Source organism: Polyodon spathula, chromosome 56, assembly GCF_017654505.1.
Source record: "Polyodon spathula isolate WHYD16114869_AA chromosome 56, ASM1765450v1, whole genome shotgun sequence".
Taxonomy (NCBI): Eukaryota; Metazoa; Chordata; class Actinopteri; order Acipenseriformes; family Polyodontidae; genus Polyodon; species Polyodon spathula.
The window spans coordinates 1,195,897-1,219,993 of NC_054589.1; the positions used below are offsets into that span (position 1 = coordinate 1,195,897).

Below are 24,097 nucleotides of genomic sequence, written 5' to 3' on the forward strand. Positions count from 1 at the left end.
TAATGCTTTTAATATTTTAACAATGCTTAAGAAAAGAGAAAAAATTGTTAAGTTCAAGTTACATTGTTGAAATACTTTTGATATTGTAAAGTGTGCTTTTATTAACGTACTGTAAAAAAAAATTATGTACATTTTGCAAAAATGTTTAGTTTGAATGGTTGAGTACATTTTTACTTCTTTAACATACCTACTGCCTTGCTTTCAGTTCAAAGCATTGTTTGTATCATGAAGCTGTTGTGTTTCAGGATTTTACGATTTTATTTTTTCTTCAAACATTTTTACATAGAAAACATACCTATTTAATTTTAAATGAGTTTCTAATTTGTACCCCTGGAACTGTCTGCTGTTTTTAAAGAGACAGTTCATGTGTCAAAGGTACGACTATGTCAATGTGTATGAACAACTTCACATTAAAATCAAAATTAAGTTTGAAACCAACTTTCTCTGTGTCTTAAGTGATAGTGAAAAAGCTGTGTATGAAACACTATGGCACTTAAGAATGTTGCCTGTGAATCTGATGATACTATACACCAATTACATTATACATTTAACCAATGGGGGTCGTGCACATTAATAGGGTTACATTGTTTCCTCATTTTATTAACCTTACAACAGTATACCGTAGCACTGGGTCAATTCAATTAAATTTCTGTGTTGTTGTAAATATACATAAAATGCTAATATGACTAACAAAAGTTTATAATAAGTCCCATAACCACCATATTACAATAATCTGATAAAGTATTCTATATATTTACAATAAAGCATTCATAAACCTGCCACTTCTGCAGATGAGGCAATCAAATATGTATGTTATTTCTATACACAGAATGCAAAACTTCCTATAATAAAATTACGTTTTTCTACAGAACATAACCAACCACTTTCTAATTGTAATGTAGTCTGGTGTAATTAGAGCAATCATGGTTCAGTAACTACAGCCTCAGGGGCTGTTCTCTGTGCGTGCTGTCTTTCTGCGCTGACAGAGAATTAGGGCATTTGTCTATCACGAACACTAAAACGACTCCCCCCAATACTGACCAACTGTTTTAGATTGGATTTGCACCAATTTAGGGTGCACACAGGGATTAGAGGTATGTACTGTACTACAGCAGTTCTGACAGACTGATACAGGGATGATAGCAGGTGCTCGGCTGCCATGTGCTTCTGTGCCTTAAGTCCGCCCAGATGTATAGTAATGATTGTGTGAGCCATTTTGTAGGTGTCGAGCATCCCTCCCAAACAGTTTGTCATATGGTGTGTTTGTTAATTGCCCTGTAAATGTACAGGTTTGAATATCGTTATTGCATTGGGAAACGTGCTTGAGATGATGGACACATTATCTCAAGCACATTTACAACGCAAAAAATATTTGATGAAACAAAATTGCAGCAGTCCTTTTTGCACACTTGTTCAAGTAGTGATGACCTCTTTTCCTCTTGCCAGTGGAAAGAGTAAGAGAATTAGTTTAATTCTGATTTTTTTTTTTTTTTAATACTTTAAATGATCACCATGAAAATAACTTTTAAAGTGCAGTGCTATCTAAGACTGAACCAAAACTAATTCTAATCTCAGTGAGCATATTTAGTATTTACATTTTAGTTTTCCACAGAAAAAAACACATTACTATTGTGCAATTACTTTGTTGTCTGATTTCAATTACAGAAATTAAATATCTTCAAGAACTGAAGCAGCCTCCTCCAGTTTCATGTTTAGTCTATCCGGTGAGTTTAAAAGGTCAACTCCAAGTTTTTTGGGCAATTCCAGCAACATCCCTGAAAGACAATGCATGCAGAAAATTGTTACATGGTAGTAAGCAACTCAACTGAAACTGATGTCTGAAATCAATACAGCGAACTAAAAGCAACCACAATGCAAGTGTGCATTATACATCGATCGCTCATAACATCACACAATATACTGTAATCCCTCGGTAGTGTTATAGAATTAACCGCGCCCTCGGGTGTAGCGCACAGAATTCATGTCTCCCAATTTTTTTTTATTTATTTTTTTTTTTTTACAATGTTACAGTTTCTGTGTATTGCATTCTACTGTAATTACCTTACTAGTCACCATTGCCACTTCTCTTAAGTATAAGGCAGGTGTATTGATTTGCTACACCATGCTCCATTTATATAAATATATATTACTATACCGACTTTGCATTTAATATTTAAGTTATTGAGCACAGTACTTTTTATTTGTTTTATTTCATATGCAGGCTATGTGTTAAATAATTCTAATCAGGAAGCACATTGCAATTATCATAATGTGTACTGTGTTTGACTTATAATGCTTATTTTCCCTGTTCCCCTTTAGGGATTACTATATATTTTCATTGTTCTTGCATAACAGACTTGTAGTGTGCTTAAGTACAACCAATTAATCCACAGTTAGCCTATACCGCTGTCTTTTTTTTAAATCATTAAAATAGGAAGTATTACTTGTTGATGTTTGATTTTCATAACAGTACATAATTTTAATTATCTAGCGGTATTTAAATCAACTGAATGTTTCATGCAGGGATTTGGATTTCCTTATGTAGGCAATTATTCATTTGAACAATATACCTGTAATCCTGTCTGCATACTTTCTAAAATCTGTAGAAATGATATAAGAGTATAGTTCTTCACCCAATGTCTCTGTCTCACTGTCCAAGTCACTCTCCATAGCGGTGTCCAGCGCTGGAGAAGAAAGCAGGGCTGCCTGAGCTCTGTGTACTGCAGTCTCAAGAGCCACCCTGTCACACTGCAGCTTCTGCAGGGTACACATGTCCATTTCTAACAGCATACCTGAGGACCAAAGAAAGGGTTAAGGGTTTGCGCTTCCTGGTTTTAACCCGGGATAAGTCACAGCTTTATGTTTTAGAGAATTTTACAGTTCACCTCGATTGCCTCAACCACTTGGTGGTAATCAAAGGATAAGTAAGGGCATGGGGTTTGGTGCAATCCAGGGTGACTCCCCAGTGCTGTAAAATGCTCAAAGTCCAGCTGTAACTTATCCCAGTAGGGTATATGTTAAATAAATCAACCTGTTTACTGGAGGGTATGTCGCTGTGCTTCCACTGTCTTTGGGTACGGTAGTACAAGAGGATAAACACTGACTGTAGTGTTATTATGATTCTCAGGATTCCACGTTCACCATAACGGTACTTTTGGGAAACAAACAAAATCCTACAAAATCTAAATTGATCAAAAATAAACATTCAAAATCAGGATCTATGGTAATATGAGAAGAAAAAACCTAGTGCATTAAATCATTGGGGCTCTGGAAACGATTAGCTGTGATATGTAAAGCGTTTTATGTAATACAGGGCAATATTGCTCTCACCCGTAATGTCTGCACAGTTCTCTGCATCAATTTCCTCTATCATTGCAAACAGACTCTCTCCCAGCTTTTCCTTCTCATCAAACTCTGATGAAATGGGGGTTTCCAACTCAATCCGGTTTTGTCTAATCATAAAAAATAAGCACAATATGAACAATGATTCCATTGCAGGTTTCTATGGCTCAAGCTTTTCTCTTGTGATTTATGACATTGCAGAACCCCTCGATGGGAATATGTTCTTATTATTTGCTGCCCCTCATTCTATTTACAGGATGATTCATAAAAATGCACCACATGAAAACAACAACACTGAGCCTGTTTCCTTTTGAAATGCGGACAGAAAAACATATATTGTTAAGTTCTGATGGCTTTGGCATGTCTAGAAACTTAAAATGGAAGGTACATGTCCACCAATACTGTATGTATGTATCTCTGCCATGACTGTCTATTTGTAAACCTGAAACGAAATAGACAATTATCAATGCTAAAGAAAGGTATTAAGTAATAGCAAAGTGATATAGAAACATTTAGCTTTGTAGGCATGATGATTTTAGGAAATTAACAGATCACAGCTTACTGTTCAAGTGTTTTTAATGCAACATTAATATTTTCTTCCAACAGTTTTGAATCCACAAATAACTTCTTCATGTCTTCCTTTTTCTGCTCCAACAGCATTCCTAAAGCAGGGTAAATTCAATCAGCTGACTTCTTCCAATACAACTGGGGAACAGCACTAAAACAGACAGAAATTCTCAAACATATACAATATGTAGCAAACACATGCGGAAATAGACTGTCCCTCGCTTATTACTGTACTGTGTTATACATACAGCTGCATATCCCTGTTGCAAATCAGTTTCAGTCAAGACGGGCAAGACTGCAGATCTGACAGACTCAAATTTCTGGGTGTAAAACTTTAAGAACTAACCTGTTATCTTCTCACTGTGACCAGTGTTGTAGAGATCAATAAGATTGTAGAGACGTTCCCCTAGTGAGTCTGTGGACTCAGAATTACTATTACTGCAGAGAAACAGACAACCAATCACTGTTATATGACTATACAACAGTATACTTTGTTTCTCGTTAGATTGCATCTCCAACACAGGACCAATGTGGCTTGCATGCATGATGCAGTGTGTTGTGATATTTGTAAGTGTATGTATCATTTATTATCGCAGTGACACCGGTCAATACAATTCTAATACTTTCCTTCATTTCTGAACTGTAGAGGAGTGATCACATTGCTCAAAAAATGTTTCCTGAAAAACACTGACAAAACATGTGTTTGCTGGGTTTTACATTCATGTGCTGTACACCAAAACTACATGCAACAATATCTGTAACACTGGGAGTGAATGGGGAAGTGTGCTTTCACAAAAACAGTAGTGGTGCTAATGAGAAGTAAAATTTTAAAGCCTTGGCTATAACACTGTGTCTGAAGTTGCAGACTCTTTAGCTCAATACTTTCAGTTTGATGTGGGAGGGTTGTTCTTCTCCTTATACACTTCAGACCAAAACTCACTGGAACTTACCTGCTTGATAACTGAAGAGCACAAAGTGCTTTCTCAATACCATCACTCAGCATTCTTTTATCCTTTAACATCTCTTCTATTACTGACGCTGGGAGTTCCAACAGCATTCCTAGGAAACAGTTTAGAATATTCAGTTCATTCTATATCTTGAGCCACTGGTGTCAGATTATTTGCAAGCCCAATATTGTGCCAGTAGTATTATATTGATGACGTAAATACATTTTCATGAAATGGCTATATTGTAAAATAGGTTAAGATAATCTCACAGTGAATGCTCAACACAGATCTATTTTCACTGCATTGAATTGTGTCAAGTGATGTTGAGCTGGGCTATTTATCCCTGCTGTTTGGATTATTGTAAACCCGGCAGTTTTATAGTCCAGTTACCTGTCAGTTTTCCAGCAATGTCTGAGTACTTGGGATAAATGATGCTGTAAAGCTGTTCCCCGAGCACATCCAACTGCTCTCCTTCCTCCATCTCTATTCTTAGGAACAGTGGTTCTTATGAATTCTGTGATGTCCTCCTTCTTCGGATCTTACCAAATTATAAATCTGTCATCTCTTCATCAGCTTTTGCCCTAAAAAAATTTAACTGCTGGTAATATACAGTAATTTAAACACTTTGTTCACGAAATTCTAAAAAGAGACTAAAATCAACTCTGCACTGGTGTGGTGGAAAAGCATTCACTGCATAGCAGTATACCTGGCAGTGGGCAAACCCAAACGATGGCTCAACAGAGTTTACACATTAACTGTTTCAACACTGCAGTCTAGGAAAGATGACTGCTGAAAACTGCAGACTGCTCTATATTTACAGGAAAGATAACTCTACTCACCAGTAAACTAATTTATAACATTGAAACTATTACATTAGTAATCCAAGGGCAGGGTTTCTATTAAATTTATCATATCTCACAACACTACTTTATCATATCTCACTCACTGGGTCTTGGGTTTTTAGCATCAGCGCAGACAGTGGCAGTTATTTGAACAAACCTGGCAGTGCAGTGCAGTGTGCTTATGAACCACTTTCATGTCACTGCGTGCGGTTTTGACAACAAGCATTCTTAATACCTGGCATGCATAGTGAAGGGTGATATGAACCATTTTATGCAACAACATAGCATTCGTAATAAATTATATATTATATATATGATATATATATATATTATATATATATGATATATATATAAGATCTATATTATAGACACCACACACACACCCACACTATTATTACCATAATTATAATTATATATGATATGATGTCATATATATATAGATAGAGGAGAGAGAGAGAGAGAGAGAGAGAGAGAGAGAAGAGCGAGAGAGAGAGAGAGAGATCTCAATTGACGATTTCAAGTAAATACCCACTAGCAGTAAAGTTTAGCCTCGCACTCACACAAGTGAGCAGTCAATCCCATGGCATGCACAGCTGACATTGACATCTTTGCAACATGACGTGAATTCATCAAATCAGTAAAACAAAATGCACACTTTTTTAGACACGTTCACTTCAATTCAAGCCGGTCGGTAAAGTCTATCACAAATATTCAGAAACCCAGTGTTACTAACAGGCATGGTGTACTGCAACATTGTCTTGCTGTGTCGTGTTCCAAAATTCACGTTTCTATTTTTTATTATTGTCCCAAACAACCAAACAATACAGTAAAATAAACTCAATTTCACATAAACAGCGCAGCTTAATGGTGTAATTAACCCGCGCGTGGAGGTGACGCCGTTATTGCCGCACGCCTTATGTTCAACAAAATCTTTCCGAGATAAAATAGTACGAATGTTTCAATTCTGGATAGATATATATATATATATATATATGACACTTAACTTTACAGAATACCCCTATATTTTAATTAATATTAGTCCTAGTGGTATATGAAAAACCAGGCAGCCACAGACCAAGCTGTTTTGCTGTCTGAAAACTCCCCCCGCCCCCTGGCCCTGCGGAGTGATGTGTGAAAAGGCTGCTCTGGACCCGCTTCCTTCCTTTCCTTCTCTTCGGCCGCTGGAAGGTAACGTGCTCGCATTCCTGCTGCCTTTTATACAGCTATTCTCGTGTCCTGCTTCAGTTGTGGATCACATTTTAAAACAGTAAAACGGTTAAGTGATGCATTTGAAAAAGTATTTAACTCAAGTAACGTACTTCTGAGTTGAGCAGACGCATCTTTACACGAAATACTTAAGTCCCATCTCGGTGTGCTGAGGCCTACCTTTGGCAGGCCCGGTTGAATTAGTTTTACAGCAGCGCAGCTGTGACTGGTAGGCATGCTTTCAAATAAATAACACACAGCAAACTGTATTGTTTTCCCAAACCGATAGTATACAGCCACAACGTTACCCTAAAAATGACGTTGCCAGTGTTTACTATAAAAAGCAAAAAATAAAATAAAACAACGCTGCACGAGTGGATGTGTTATGCGTGCTTTCTTGGGTTCAGTTATGCTGTGCAATTCATTCTGTTTCTGGGAGTTCTTACAGCAAGAACTGTTACTCTACCTGTTATTAAAACGCGTCTTGCACATATTGTTAGCCCAGTCCTGTGCTCCGTCGCAAATAAAAGGTGCTTTTTGGATGAAGACCAGAGTACATTGCTGGAATTTGTCAGGGTTATTGCATTAATTACTGCGCTGCTCTAGTATTTCTGATTCAAAGCCTGCAGTAAATGGTCGTTTTATTTGAACTCGAAGGGAGCATGTTAAATTAGTAACATATCTGTTGCTTTACTTAATTTAGAAGCTGCCCATAAGCTTACCAGTATCCTGCAACGATGTTAATAATAGTACACTACCTGAGATAATGTACAGTTGCCGTTTGGACCCAATATAGTCGTGTAAAGTACTTGTTTATCAGACTGAAGTAAAATACATTGATGTGTTTGCCCTGGCTTTAAAGAATGGCTTCAGTTTACAGGAGCAATGTAGTTGTACGTGTCACGTTTTTCCTTACAGTCTATTTTATCTTTATTTTAGGTGTTTGAAAATGTCTGCTCATCTGCAGTGGATGGTTATCCGTAACTGCTCCAGCTTCCTCATCAAGAGGAATGGGCAGACCTACAGCACTGTAAGCATCATAAATCTACACAATCCTACACCGTGTTTATCTTAAATTGCTGCCTGTCCATTTTGTGGATGGCTGGTAGTGTTTTACATTCAGATTTGATAGACTGAGATATATTGATTGCAGACTGCTGTGTAAACTAGTTATAATGCCCCTTTTCCTTTAATCGTCAATCTTTTAGGAACCCAATAACCTGAAGTCCAAGAACTCCTTCCGTTTCAATGGGCTTGTCCACAGAAAAACTGTTGGTGTGGAGCCTGCAGCTGATGGAAAGGGAGTAGTGGTAGTCCTCAAGAAGCGTGCAGGTAAATATTTATTGCATGTGTGTAAGATTTTCAGATGATCACTTCCAGAAATGTAGTGTAAAATTACAAGCATTAGTAGAAAAGGTAATTGGAGAAAAAAGGGCAGGTAGACCGTGAAAATTGGTAAAATGACTGGATCATTGTTTGCAGCTGTACAGTAAATGAGAAATCCATTCCCAAGTGTTTCTGCAAACACATGTTTTAATATTAATAAACAATGTTATAGATGGGATTTCCAGTGGTCTCCTGAAGTGTGGTATTGTTTTTTCATCTGCTACATAACGGTTCAGACTTTCTGGTTTTATTTATATCTAGAGAACTGCATATCCAGTCGTGATGAAACTTGGTTATGCCATTCCCTAGCACAAAGTGTCATGCTTGCGTAAAGTATACCACATTTCAGAAAAGTTTTGAGTTTTACATAGAACTGCTTATCCCATTGTGATAAAAACTTGGTTTGGGAATTCTGTAGCACAGCAAACTGGGGACAGGTGGAGGTGCCTGTCTACCTATGTCATGGGGATTTCATTCATAATACTAATGTCTAAGTTGGTACTCGATGCCATGATGGGGGATCACTTTAAATAAAATTATTGTTGCGGCATGTGTAAACAATTTCTTTGCATAGTTATCCTTTTTGTTTGTCTATGTTGAGGTGATTTTAGATTTATTAAATGTACATGTTTTTTTTACAATAAGTCATAGATAAGGTGGGAGAGGAGTGGAAAAGCTCAATGTTGTAAAATTGGAAATGTCCTGTTTTAGGTCAGCGTAAACCAGCCACATCTTATGAGAAGATCACCATCAACAAGAACTCCCGTGCTACCCTGAACAGCCTGCGCCACATCATCCGCAAGAATAGCTACAGGAAGGATCTTCGTATGGTAAGTGATGCTGGTTTCTGTTAGACATTCAGTTACATTAAAACGATCAGATTCTGCATTTGTTGGTGAGTTTATCACGTGACAATGGCATTTGCTAGAAGTCTGCGTCATGTATTTAGTGTACTAACATCAGGAATTCCCTCTTGCAGGCTGCTCTGCGTCGTGCTAGCGCCATTCTAAGGAGCCAGAAGCCAGTGGTTGTAAGGAAGAAGCGCACCAGGGCTGCCAAGACAGCATAAACTGACTAAATATTGTCAATAAAGATTTGCTAACACATTTGAGCTGTGGAGAATTTTGTGAGACAGAGACCTATTTTTTTTCTATCTAGGTGGAGCACAAAATCAATATGTTCAATTTGTGTTTTTCTGAAAATTGCTGCTTTTTTATTATATAGGATAAGGTACCAGGGTACCTCTGAACTAGCAGTCACATTTGTGTATTGTTTTTGTTATTTTATTGTAAAATATTTACATGTGCAATGTGCTGTGCAAAACTGGTATCTGCAGTTCACAATATCATGCAGTCCTATTTCCTCACGTGTTGGTGAGCAGATGGGATGGGGGTAAGATTGAAATCTATGAGTACAGGTACAATAATACAAACAAGCAATATAACCCAAGTCCAGTGTTTCTGAAAACAAGGTTAATCCTATGTGGTATATGTTGAAAAGTACAAGAATTACTCCTGCTATTGAGCTCTCTGTTTTCTGTCAGCTGCAGAAGAATATCCCCTTTAATACTAAAACCCCTTTCACACTGGCACTCCTACCTGGATCAAAATGCAGCGTAGAGTGAAACCATGTACCTAGGTTAACCTGGGTCCCAGCGACCCACCTCATGATATGCTTTCACCTAGGTTGAGCGAGACAAAATAACCAACAGCCATGGCTGCGTGAAGGTTTCACTTCTGCAAGAAATGTTTCTGTTTAGCCATATTTTAGTTTCCTGAGACACACCATGAGCCAGATTGCAGCAGGGATGAAGAAACATTTGCTCTAACATTTGGGCTAATGGTTCAATCCAGAGAAGCTTGGATGGAAACGTCGGTAACAAGCTGCTTCCGGGGTAATAACGCAGATTGTGCACATGCGTCTGTCGCAGGTCAACCCTGCTTTATCAAAAGCAGTGTGAAATCACGTAGCCAATCCACATGCCACTGGGTTCTGACCTGGGTTGAGAATGCCAGTGTGTAAGGGGCTTAAGAAGGACATCAGTTGTTAATGTTGATTGATGAAGACCTTTCCTATGTATGGAGTTACCTTTTTCAAAATTTGGGTCTAAAACGAAAAATAACTGCCCTTGAAAGAGTGGGTAACTTAATTGTTATTCCCTTAACTAAAAATCATTGCAATAATTTACAGTATTAAGTGTTTACCTTCAGACTGCTTACCCTCACCTTAATATATAATATATATATATATATCTATCTAATCTATCTATATATATATATATAGATATATAGATAGATAGATAGATAGATAGATATAGATATATGCAGTATCTTCATTTTAGCCTACTTGACTACCCCCTGAATTAAATACTATTCTAGATATAGCACTGTTGGATGCACAGGACTGTTGTAGTTTGAAATATCTCGATCACCACGTTAGGGGCTAAAACACAAGTAGATCGAAATTGCACTCGCCTGGCCCTTCAGGATTTGATAGAAGCGATAAAAACTGGATTTTCCAGGTGTCTACACGTTCATTCACCTATCCTATAGACTTGTGCTGTAAGGGATCAACGAATATCTGATTAGCCATGCTGATGACTGTATCCAAACAACATTGGCATGACATGGTATGTAAATAGAGCTACAATATTGTCTTATTTTAAAAATGCGGAAACGTGCTCTGATTGAATATGCAACACGAGTACCACAAAGGGACATCACGTCAACACCATTTGACAGTATTAACATTTTGAGCATTTTAACATGACCTGCAATATGATTTCATCTAGCAGTTATTCTCAACCTTTTTGTTGTTGTTGTTGTTGTTGTCCTTAACCCAAAAAGCTAACCTTTATACAGGACGCAAGCCATCTGTAGTGCCATTGCTCTCCTTAATTGCACACATCGTTTCCTTGCCTCAGGAAACAATTAACGACAGCTTCATTCAAACTAAGCCCCGGTTTATTGATTGATTAATTAAAATCAACTGAGCGAAATAATAGTTTGGATTCTGACGATTAAAATCTAGGGTTTAATAGTGTTCTATAATCTTGTATTATTTATTTTTGTCCACAGTGTATATACTTCAGTAATTAATTGATCAGTTGATATGAACATAAATCGCATATTAAGTTGACAATTGTAGTGAACACGACCACAGACTCGTAATGAATTTCAGTAAAATATAAATTAATATGGCAAAATAATACAATACAAATGTACATTTAGACTTCCTTTTATAATACATTGAGGAGGGAAGTTCTGAAAATGTGTGTTCAAGTGATATAAATGTGATTTAGAGGGTGTTTTTTTTTTTTTTTTTTTTTTTTTTTTTTATTGGATCGCATGAGTATATGCCCAGATAATATTTGATCCAAACTTTAGAGGTGTGAAATAAAATATATTGTATCACTTATTAGTGTGCACTGCAAAGCGAGGTCGCTTTTGCGCTACATCCAGCAATGTCTCACAGCTGGGTGCTGTTCGTCACTGAAGCAGACGTAATTAATTGATCTGTAAAAATAGTTCAATGACATTCCAACACCCCTGACAAAAAAAAAAAAAATCAGCGAAAGCAGTACGTTGTCACATCTTCGTGTTTTAAAACAGATTTAAATCCATAAACAGATGCTCACGTTGAATGAAAGCAGTTCAGTTGTCCCTGAGTGGAAAGAGTAGTGAGAAATGTCAAGAAGATCTTTTCATCTAAATAATGATACGAGTGCATAACGCTCTTTGAGAAACTGCAGACTCACAGGTGAGACACCAGGAGCACGATGTGCATTATAACGGCCGCGTTTCTTTTCTGTGCCATTGCTACTTTTCCTAAATTCAGCACCGAATTTGAACTGCAGGACACCATCAATATTTTGCGAGAGGAAAACGTTTATCTGCACGAAAAAGTAGAGAATCTGACGGAGGCCCTTCGAGAACTCAAACATCTAATCTGGAACCACTCAAGAGGTTAGTATGAGTTCCTATGGCAACACTTGCACATTAGAAATATACTTTTGAAATGCTGTATCATGTAGTTTCAAACGTGGTCTGTAATCGCTGTATTTTCAAAGCTGAACATAGTGAACATAGAATATGTTGCGGCTTCGGCATGAATTATTTATTCAACTGCAATACTTGCTCGCTATTCTTCATTAGGACATTCCAGAGACCCGTTGTTTCAAAATACGAAATATATTGCATTAATGTGATGAAAACCACACTGTACTTTAGTTAGCAAATATTGTAATTGATATGTTATTGATTAGCTTGTTAATCAGCGGCACCCTCATTAAAATTATATTCCAGACCAAGTTAAAACGCCCTGCGTAAAGGGACTGAATCGTGTGTTATAGTGTATATCTTTGATATTGTTTTTGTTATCATGACTCAAATAAGTGTGAAATATGTTATCAAGTGACAGCTGTCAGGTCTATGCTAAACCGCTGTTACCTAGATATAAGCAGTATAGACTATAACTCCTGTAATAACTGTACAGATCAGACTTAGCAAGAGCCTCAGTTTGCAGATTGCTACAGCAAAGTAGTATTAAGAGCTGGCTGCATGACAAGTATAGCATCCTTTCCATCAGCTGGGTTTTCCTAGAATAGGCCACATATTGGCATTTCATGCTGGCTGTAAAATCAGTTCTAATTTAGCACTATCTTACCTAGTTTACATTAACATTAAGTATCCCAAGGTTAGTGCTAATCAGGGTCTATAGTCCATAGTTCCTTGAAATGGTAACATGTCTCGTAAAACACAACTTCCGTTGTACCCTAAACAGAGACTGATCGTTTAATGCGGTGAGTAATTGATTATAGAGATCTGCCCGTGAGCACATGACGTACCTAATCAATACGTTCTTCTCTACCCCCCAGAGCCGTTTGAAACAGTAACACTGCCATCAGTTAACTTTCCTTCTTTCAAACAGACCCTGGGAGTGCTCCATCGAATACTGACCTTCAGCATATATGGGACGAATGGACAGAAAATGGTAATTTCACACATTCCGTTAATAAGTGGACATTAGGAGGCAGAACTGAAAGTAGAAGCAGAAGTGACATCACTAGTATGTGAGTTTGCGGGGTCACCATAAAATAGAACGCATTTTTTTTTTTTAACAGCCCATATTAGTAAGTGTACTAATAAAACTATAAATACATTCAGCTAATTCATCAATAGCCCTTGAAGTATTGTGAAACAACCATGCTAATGAGTTTATATGGATGTAACATGAATCTGTAGATTCCAGATCGACTGTTCCATAAGGTATCCTAACAGTGCTTGGCGGCAAAGATGCAGTGTAAAAACACTTGTTAATGGACAGGAACGCAATGACCGGGAGTTAGCTCAGTTTTCACATTTCACTTTCTCCATTCATAGAAGCACCTGATACACAACTGATCTGAAAGAAAATTACGTTACGGATTCTGCCCCCTGGTGGTGAGAGATAAGAAGCACTATGAATGCAGACGTGCTTTTGCATAGTGGTTAAGACACTCTCTTGCGGTGTCCGGGCCGCCTGTTTGTCATCCTGCTCACAAACATTCTAGTTTGCATGAACAAGCCTTCTAAATGGCCTTCTAAGCCCGTGTAACCCCTCCATTGCCTGTTGTCTGTGCAGGGCTGGGCTCCGACACGCACCACCTCTTGGAACGCACTCTATGTGCTCATGACCCCCATAGAGGAGCTGCACACAGGAACTGGCCTCTTCAGCTGCTCATTATAAACTGCTTTATTTATTTGTGTTTGCTGTTATTGTGACCTATTTCTTTGTCTGTATACCAAATAATATACACGGTGGTACTTCATTGATCATCTGAGCGCCAATATGCATGCACGCAGTTTGAGTGTTACTGTTGGCCGATATGAATAGAGGATTTCAGCAATGTATTACATTTTTAGTTGTCCATTGGATAGTGTTGCTTTTATGTATTGTTTTCTTTGATTCTGAAAAAGGCTTTCTGTAAACACTAATGTCTTAGTTTCTTGTTAAAACAATGGCACTTTTATGAAATGTAGTATTTGTTTATTACACCTAAATTAAATGTTCTTTAATTGTTACCATGTTTCATTTTTAGGTAGACCTCATAAATGGCAGGGCCCTGCAGAACATGACATGTAAATCTAATATATGTATGTATTCAATGCCAGAACCCTTTTCATGCACTACTATGAGATGTTTTATTTTTAAAAACTGTTCACCATGTAAATCCACCTGCAACTCCAATACAGTATTATTCAATAAAATGATTTACACATGAACATGCTTGTTACTTCTTTTTCAAACTATATTCTTTACAAATCTAGAATCTTTTTGTTTGATTTTACTGTAGCACCATTTTTCAAAAATGACAAAGTAAATATTTGCATTAATCAAATATTGATCCTATTTAAACAATTCATAAAGTACACATGGTGTATATTTCCTCTTCAGATCTGAACACTTGTGTAGCCTCTTTTAATAATGAAACATTATTTAAAGAAATCATCATAGAATGAATAGCTAATTGAAAGCAGAAATGTGATGTAATATTGAATACTGTAATATTCAATACCCGTAAAGAGAGACCCAGGTTACATACCAGATAAGCAGCTAAGAAGGTAAATATTACAAATACAATGGTAGTATCCCTTTAGAGTGATGAATGCATGTCCAATGTGATAAATAAAGTACATTCAAACCATTTGACAGTACATAACAAAACGCTACATTAGAAACCCCAGCCACTTTCAGCACACACATTACATAAATCAGACGATTCAGTTGTCAGGGATACTCAAACCCACTTTAGCATTCTAATCTAATTTGTCCTATAAAACTCAGAAATGTAATTTCAGAGTACATGTAGTTTAAAAACTGGTCAGCTGGGGGCGCTATATACTTATGATTTAGCTTGTATAAGTAATACAATTAGGATTTGAAATGTTTACATGCATTAAACAGATAAGGAAGCGCCACCTTACGGAAACACAATTTATAAACATAAGAGCATTACCTTAGCCGAGTAGTGTGTTAACCAACAGTCCTAAAAGCAGTGTTCTACCTCTAATTCTGAGAAATATGGCAACTTCTAAAAAAATACCTCAATACAAGGTTAAAATGACCTTCACTGTAAATCCTGGGCGCTATGTTCATATTGTTAAACTTTATTTTACATATTTTAGCTATTAATTATTTACAGAAAGGGTAACCTGTTTGAAACAAGGTTCTATGTTTTCATACACTTCTAAATAAAACATGAGTTTCACACACTCAAAACCCTTTCAATCATATTTACCTTCATTCTGACCACATAATAAGGCTGACTCAATAATATACTGGTTGAACAGAAAAGGGAATGGGATTACAATACATGGGTGATTCAATATAACCAGAGATTCTATTCTGCGTTTTTTGTTGGAACACATTTATTGATGAACAGCAGCCTGGACATTGGTTAAGCACAGGAAGTCCTTGATTTATAGTAGCTAACGGAATCTTTCAGGTTAATAACTCAGTATTATCAGATTTGAAATCGTGATTAAACCTTCATTTAAAAAACTGCATTCAGGAAGAAGATGAATGTTTCACAGCCACATCTATACACCACACATGCTGCTTGTTTCTGAAGGTGGTAAAAATACCCTTTTGATGACTTTCTATGTTGTTTTGTCCCTGTGCGAGACGGTGCATTTCAGAAGTGAAATACATATAACAATAACATCTCAGATTTAAATGCATAACAAACAACAGAGGCTCTATTTGTGCTTTATTTCATTTTAGTTCTCACAATTTAGTAGGAACCATTAAAATGTACAAAAGGTATAAAACTAAGAACTGCTTGTCCCTTCATACAACATTGACTGGAGTACATAAATAAGCAAAATAACTAGTCATTACCATTTGTACTGTAACAAGCATTCACATAAAGGGGTTTAAAATGTTAGTTCCCAGACGTACAGTAAAGTACACAAGAGCTTCCACTTTACCACAAAGAAGGAAACTAATGCAATCACATGACATCAAGATGCATCTTGTAATAAATACATCATTCAAACTCAACATTGTACAGTATAGCTATAAAAACAAACAAGGGTGTAATTCTACATTACAAGAGAAATCAAATGACTTGCATGTCCTTGCTTGGGGTTGTTCAATGCACAAGTTCTGCGTTGGTTAAAAAGACACTTACATACAAGAGTGATGCCATGCTTATACACTAGACTGGAGAGTCATAAACCTACAATACACTAGGGTGAAACAGGAGCTAGAATGCTACATTTATTTTACTTTATGCTAGTCAGGTACATCCTGTATTCTCTTAAATGTATCTCAGCAACATGCAAGGTTATAGTAAATCTCTCTACCAACCTTTTCTAAAACATGCATTCTTTCCTCAGTATATCTACAGCACAATAGGGGTCTACTGTAAGAAAACAAAATAATTTGAAATCACCTTCTGCTTTGTGGTTTACATCATTTCTGAAAGCTTTTAAACAAAAGTATTATTTTATCAAAATCATAACAGGAATGCCTTTCTGCCTTGTGTAAAAGCTGAAAGAAAAACAAACAGGCATTTTAAAATCCCAGCATGGAATTCAAAATGACATTAGAAAGAAAGAATGGGTTATGGTCATTGCCAATCGTTTGCTGAACCAGAAACAACTGGTTAGTTGAGGACTCCCAATTATCAGTTCAGCATGTGAAGTGTTGAGGTACCAGGGGAGGGCAGCAATCAGTGTAGACAGCAGAACATTATAAATGTGGAACACAAAACCAAGGAGGAAGGCTGTTAACAATGGGACTACAATAGACGACTTTGTTTTTTCATTAGTTTTTTACGTTAATTCAGACGACACAAATACAAGGTACCGTACCTACGTGGGAGTTAGGCACCAGAAAGCCACTTCTCATTTATAGAACGCAGCTTGAAAATAGCTGCATTACCCACAACGAAAATGGATTTGAAAACCTCAACTAGCAGTCCTATAAGGAAATTGGATTGCAAGCACAGGAGCACACACAAGACCACATTGTTAATTCCATTCTGCACCCAATGCAGCTGTGGTTGAATGCATCGACTTGGGCTTTTAAAAACAGGCTCTTTTATTGATCTGATTGAAGCACATTGTGAAGAGGCTGGACCTGTCACTCTGGATGGTTTTTACATTTACTGTAGTTCCACTCAACATTGTTACAGCACTTTCAGCAAACACAATGCCATGCACAGCAACTGGCACTACAAGAGCCTCCCAGTTCTAATTAGAAGTGAAGTGGCCTGCAAACAGGGCAGGCCCTTGTGATTTAGTCATTGCTGTACTGTTTCTAGACTGAAAGATTTCTTTAAAAACCAATTATCACCATTTTCAGGGGAACTCTCAATGAAGGACTATGATTGTACAGCCAGGAGGTTTGAACTGTGGCCCCACAGGCTTTCATTTGTAGCTTCGCTGTACAAAATTCATTGGGTTCATACCAAGATGTTATTACCTTTGAATTATTCTCATAATTACACAGTAAGGCTGAAAATGTACTTTCCAAAACCACATAAGTACTCAAAAGTTAGCTCCCTTGTTAATAAACATTTACATTAAAAGTTCTAGGTATTTACTAACAGCAGAATATTGGTATTGCAATAGTTTAAGATTGGATTAGATTATTGCTTCATAAATAATCAGGTGTCAAGTCAACTGCATGCTCTAATGAGATGTTGCGACTGTTTTAGCACCTGAGCTGCCTTTCATAATCTACCTGTGCCTAGCAACACCTCTACGAATACACTGAATTAACAGTCTAGGTGACACACTGGGTGATTTAGAAGTTGCTAAACCAACCTTAAATAATTGATTCCCAATCACTGATGTAACATTCATTAGATCAATAATCAGAAATACCTCCCCTCCACCACTGCCAGATTTCTGTTGACAACAAAAGACTCAACCTGCTTGTAAAACAATGCTAACCAATCTTTCCAATTATGCAAAACACATACCCTACATTTGTGTAGCCCAAGGTAAGCAAACTATGTCTCGTCGTGGTGAGGGCTTGTCTTTTGTTTTTGAGAGGAAGGCTTAAATCTTGAACACATGTTATCTAAAACTGTGCTTTCAGTCAATTAAATTGGAGCACATGTGGATCCAATTTATTTGATGAGCAATGCATTTGATATATTAAAATGGCGCTAGCTATATCAACATCAAGCTGAATGTTTCAAAGAAAACACACCTTCAGCTCATGGGTCAAGATCACTAGGTCAATAAAGAGGGAATGACTTACATACAGAAGAGAAATAGAAAAAACAAACAACCTTTTAAGAGATAAAAAATAAATAAACACATCATGATCAAGGTGTTAGTACATCATTATTACAGATTTTATGTTCCTGCAAACATGTTTAGGATCATAATCATATTTGTTGCTTATATCACAGACTTGAATTTCCATTTTAAGCTAATCAATTTCCAGATCGCTGTCTTCATCGCTGTGTGTGTAACACATGGCAGAGGCATTTCGGATACAGGATGGGATCACTGCATGTTTATCTGGCAGAAGGCCGTACTCTTGCAATAGAGCCTCCAGATCTACTGCAAAGAAGTCTTCTCCAAGCTGATCTGTGAGTCGCACAAAATTGCCAATCAGATCTCCTTCCTTGTAGACCAGCAGAGCAGGCAAGGCATTCCCAGTGAATCTGGCACTGGCACCAATCACACAACTTTTGACCCGACAAAATTTAACAAGAGGGTACTCAGAGGCTAGACATATCATGCATCCCGCCATCGACTCACAGGCAGGGATATCGTCTTCATAGATATGAATCATCACAAGCGTGCCTTTTGCCTCTTTGTCTACTGTGTCCAAGAACTCTTCTGCGCTCTCCAGTTCAAAGACCTGCTCGAATCTCTTCCCGCTGTACAACTGCCTTCTCATTTCGTCGATTCTCTGTTTTCTGTATTGCTGCAGAAAGTCCTCATTGTCGTTTTCTGCCTGAAGCTGGTTGTATTCTTGCAGGGTCACCTAAAATTCAAACACATAAAAACACTAAGGGTCGTATTCAATGACTTACTTCAGTTCAAAGGGTACAGTGTAAATGTAGGAGATTATAAATTAACTTCCCTATTTTATTTTTATTATTTAGTTAAAAGCTTTAAACTTAGCATTGGGGTAAAATGCTATGTGTACATGGTGTCAAGTTGATAAGCTTAGTTTATTATTGAGAATGGACAAATGTTTCTGAAAGTGTAATGAATACCCAGATAACTGGGAAAAAAAAAACATTAAGACCACATGTTAATTGCTCAATTATGTTTGGTGACATTGCTACATAACATGATCAGTTCTAATCAAAAAACACTGTAGATACAGATTACATTATCTAGTGAAGACACTAAAATCAGGTTTATTTTTGCAATTACAGTAATGCAGCATGCAATTCATTTTGAAGCCTTAGTATTCCCTCCTTTTAGTGGAGTCACCCCGAATCCTAAGTCCTGCCACCGTGATGAATAAATGTGTGTCCCGGCCGCTCACCTTCCCGTTGATTTTCTCTTGCAGCTCCTTCTCCTTGTCCTTCTCACGCTCGTCGTCCAGGTGTGAGCGGCAGGTCAGGGACAGCTTCTTGATGAGCAGCTCCATCTCTGAGCGCTGCTCCTGCCGCTGCTCATTCTCCAGCTGTTTGTATTTACGCCAGTCATTGATGACACCTTTCGGTCCTGCAAAGCAAAACACCCGGCCCCTTTATAACCGACACTGAGTCAGGACATTGCAATTTGAACAGTAAAGAGCATCAAAATCTGGGGATAAGTGGTGTAAGAGCATTTGAGATGCAGAACAAAAGAGGTTCATGCACTGGTCAATTACCCTGAATTGCATCAAGCACCTTTTTGTAGGTGTAGTCCTGGGATAACTACGGATAGGCGTTTGACCCAATCCAGGGTTACTCCCCAGGGCTGAAAAATATTCTAATAAAATCCAGCTGATCTTGTCTGGGTACAGATTAATCAAATTCACCATTCACCATCAGAAGTAGCTTCAGAAATCAGTTACACGGTCTACAATGTTTTGTTTTAGTACCAGTATTAATAGCGCTCCCATCCTGGCTGTAATCCATCTCAAGAACCTCAGGATTGTGGATGGTCTTCTTCCCTTCAGCCCCATCCCCCTCTCTGTCACTACCCTCATCCTCACTGCTGCTGTAGTAGTACTGGAGCTTCTCCCCCATCAGTTTGTCATCCAGGGTTGTCATCGTTACGGGGCTCTTAAATGAAACAGAGGAAAACGAAGCTCCCGAGGAGTGCTTTCTAATGTGTCCTTTGATGGCTGAAGACCCCAATAACCTCAACTCAGGTGATTTATTACAGTTCTTCATAAATGGACATATTTAATTGGGAATATACTCAATTTGTCTTAACAGAATTAAGCACTGCATGTGTTTAAGCTTGTAATAAATTATAAGATTATGAAAACCGACATCTACTGTAACTTTCCGTAGAGTGTTCTGGGATAAAGGTGCTCTATTTAAACCACTGAACCCGTTCCCAACAAAAAATTAAAAGCCCACCTTGTCTTGCTTAAAGTGATTGTAACTAACAAAATAATTTTAGCAAACATGTACTTTCATTTAAAAAAGGCTACCTGGTACAGCACTACATTAGATTAAAGGAATCTCAGTTTGCAAGCCTTGTTTTCAGATGTGCTCCACTTCTTCAGAGCCTCCTTTCCTGTCCTTAACCTTGTGCAGTACCAGATATCTTTTAAAAAGACGAAACATGTTTGATATAAAAACGTATACCTTTCAAATCTGCACGCTTGAGATCCATATAGCAAATTTAATCTATTTAATTTTAGATTTATTACATTTTGTTAGCTACACTACAAGCACTTTAATTCATAAAGGAGTCCAGCTCTAAAACTCAAGACGTGTAGTACTACTTGCATTATAAATGTATTGAACAACTAACAATTGCCGCCATTTGCAACAAAAATGTGCCTATTACTCAAGAGCATAGCGAGGGTGGCACATTTTTAAAAAGAAACAAAAAAGGGGTCCCTTTGAAGGTACACTGGCATCTCCATTAACATTTGCCCATTCCCATTTTCTTGATAGTCTCATTATTAACCTAGTGAGCTACTTATCAGCAGTGTAGGTGTGCAGTACATTTATTAAAAGGTCAAGTCTCCTGTGAACTGGGATGCTACAGTACTGCTCAAAAGCACACTGCTGGCCCTTAGTAGATTAAATAACACTGATAAACCTTAATGAACTCCTTTCTATTGTGCTCAACCCCCATTCGTCCTCCCACAGACATGCATTAATTAATAGGAGATGAATCTCTAGATTTCAGGTCTGCCCTAAAATGCAGTTTGTATAGTGATGGTTTGAGCACTGGTTAGTGATTTAGAATGAACAGTTCCCTTTTAACCCCCAATAAATATACCCAGCTAGTAATAAGATAACTATTTAGTAATAAATAATGTGTTTACATAATGTAACGTTTACAGAGAAAACATTAATGTTATTTTAGCGCAATGATTTACACAGACACCTCGTTATTTCCCAACATGTGCGGTTCAGCGAGGGACTACTGTAAACACATTTTTTTTGTGTAAAAGTTACATTTCAACAGAGATTCGAGTTTTTTCCTTTCCCCATCGGCCATCTCTTCAGCATGTGTCCCAGCTGAGCCTCTAAATAATTCGGTAGCCTTTGTCAGGGATTTGCGTTACAAATTAATCTGTCACATGAGAGGACTGCTCATTTAATCTGTCATGTGACGGACAGCCGTTGAATAACCTGTGTAGGTTTGAACATGTAACACTGAATATTGGTCTTAACGGCATGGCTAATCCCATTACCTTTGGATTTCCACTAACTGGAACAATGTTAAGAAGGATTACGGCTAGGGTTGCCACCTGGCCCCATAATTCCAGAACATGGTTTTTAAGTTGCCCTTAAACTGAAAGCAATAAACACGTGAATTGAGCACCAAGCACTTGCTTAATTTATACTGCTTCTTAATTATCCAAATCATTGTGATAATTAAAATCTTACAAAATAAAAAAAGCATCTTGAATAAACATGTGTGTAGGTTTATTCAAGATATTTATTTTATTTTGTACAAAATGATATTTCAGTTCTCAATATTTAAAAGATGCTATTTATATCCTATTAATTAGTAATATATAGCCCTAATTTACATTGACTCTCCCAATTATATAACAACACTGATCCAGTGTTCACGTTGTCTGGTGTCAAGAATAGTGAACAGCTGCTCAGTATTAATGATTTCAGTGGGAGAAGGTGTTGTACTATTAGAAACTATAAATAAACTTTAAAATATATATTTAAAACTATTAATAAAAATATTAAAATATTGATGATGTACTTATTTATTTATTTCATTTGTTAAAAGCTATTATTGTATTGTCATGCTGTCTCAAGATAATTAATGACCAGAATCAATTTAGCAAAGGTTTAGGGGTCAATTCACATGTTGATTTCCTTCAGTTTAAAGGCAACTTCAAAATCCTGTTCTGTCTCACAGTGTTCCGGAATTATGGGGCCAGGTGGCAACCCTAATTACGGGAGATACACTGACATAAATAAATGCCCATGCGAATAGTGTCGTCACAATTGCTTCAAATTTAGAGTAAAGTAACTAAATGTACTTTGTTTACCTATATATGCATGAATGCCTGGAGAGTGCACATCACACAGGAAATGACATTGAAAAGATTCCTAGTTTAAGGATTAGACAGGAGCCGAAGAATCGTCTCTTCTTAGCTCGAAATGAACACGTAGAGAATGAAGCATCAGAACTCAAAAGACACTATTTGCAAATAAAGATGTGTAGACAGAGGGACATCTTCAATGGTTTAGAAATAATATATATATATATATATATATATATATATATATATATATATATATATATATATATATATATATATATATATATATATATAATACCAAATACTAATTCTTACCACAAAGAGTACCGAATGTGTTTGAAAGGTAATAAATCGCTCCCCTCTGATTTCCCTCAGCTGCAGACAGTCGAGAAACACAACCGAACATCCGGTTCTAATAGACACGAACTGTAACCGACTGCAATATCCAATAATGAGAGAGAAGGGGAACAATCGCCGTCATGTAGGCGGGGAACGAGCTACAACGCGGAAAAGTCTGAGAAACTGACCCCCTGTGTTCGCCATGTTGGTCCGGTTGCTACTTAAATAACATCACGGTGCTGCCGACTGATGGAGCCAACATGGGCCAGTTTCAATAACCGCCGAACCAAGGCGTCTTTCCTGGGTCAACTCACGCGAGGGTAAGGAAAGAGAAGTGGAAAATGGTAGCACAGCATATGTTTGTATGTTCAGTGTTGAAGTTTAGAATGCACTTTATATTTCTCTGTAAAATAATATACAATAGCGGCCCGTTAAAGGTCCAGTATTTTGTTTGCTGTTCACTAGAATCTTGAGCTGGTTTGCCCCACCTAGTTTGTGCATTTGCACACCCTACCTTCATAGCTTTCGTTAAATGTGGTATATATATATTGTCGGATATATGCAAATATAAAGAATGTCAAATGGAAATACCTGGAATATGTAACACACAGTTTTGATTCGTTCATCCCTGACATGTAGTCGTATTTTTTCTATTGAAAACTGCTCAAAACTAACAAATGGCACATTCCAGAGTAATATAATATGCGAATCCTTACTTTGATATAATTATAATAAATAATAATCTTTACTTTTATATAGCGCCTTTAATAGTGGACCACCATCACAAAGCGCTTTAAAAGATATGAGACTAGGGTGTGT

At 37.2% G+C, this 24,097-nt stretch overlaps 3 protein-coding genes across 6 annotated transcripts; 1 reads left to right on the forward strand and 2 right to left on the reverse strand.

Moving 5' to 3' along the window:
• Positions 1 to 11: 11 nt before the first annotated feature.
• LOC121307481 lies at positions 12 to 6,579 on the reverse strand. Of its 4 annotated transcripts, none has more exons than XM_041239655.1 (8): positions 6,432 to 6,579; positions 5,247 to 5,437; positions 4,860 to 4,968; positions 4,256 to 4,347; positions 3,905 to 4,004; positions 3,331 to 3,452; positions 2,571 to 2,792; positions 12 to 1,775 (listed from the first exon to the last, which is right to left on the reverse strand). In XM_041239655.1, exons 2-8 carry the CDS (start codon positions 5,335 to 5,337, stop codon positions 1,669 to 1,671), a joined length of 843 nt encoding a protein of 280 aa, XP_041095589.1. In that variant the 5' UTR covers positions 5,338 to 5,437; positions 6,432 to 6,579; the 3' UTR covers positions 12 to 1,668. The 4 variants fall into 4 exon arrangements, with proteins under 4 accessions (XP_041095589.1, XP_041095590.1, XP_041095591.1 ...); XM_041239656.1 differs by having other exon boundaries at positions 6,259 to 6,579; XM_041239657.1 differs by having other exon boundaries at positions 2,634 to 2,792; positions 6,231 to 6,579.
• Positions 6,580 to 7,843: 1,264 nt separating this feature from the next.
• On the forward strand, positions 7,844 to 9,396 carry LOC121307475 (60S ribosomal protein L28). Its single transcript, XM_041239643.1, has 4 exons — positions 7,844 to 7,934; positions 8,113 to 8,236; positions 9,002 to 9,120; positions 9,270 to 9,396. The coding sequence occupies exons 1-4, from the start codon at positions 7,854 to 7,856 to the stop codon at positions 9,357 to 9,359; spliced, it is 414 nt and encodes a 137-aa protein (XP_041095577.1). The 5' UTR covers positions 7,844 to 7,853; the 3' UTR covers positions 9,360 to 9,396.
• A 6,631-nt stretch (positions 9,397 to 16,027) lies between these two features.
• Positions 16,028 to 23,362, reverse strand: LOC121307471 (phosducin-like protein). The gene is made up of 4 exons (XM_041239641.1): positions 23,255 to 23,362; positions 20,342 to 20,525; positions 19,799 to 19,980; positions 16,028 to 19,285 (listed from the first exon to the last, which is right to left on the reverse strand). Exons 2-4 carry the CDS (start codon positions 20,511 to 20,513, stop codon positions 18,722 to 18,724), a joined length of 918 nt encoding a protein of 305 aa, XP_041095575.1. The 5' UTR covers positions 20,514 to 20,525; positions 23,255 to 23,362; the 3' UTR covers positions 16,028 to 18,721.
• Positions 23,363 to 24,097: the final 735 nt, after the last annotated feature.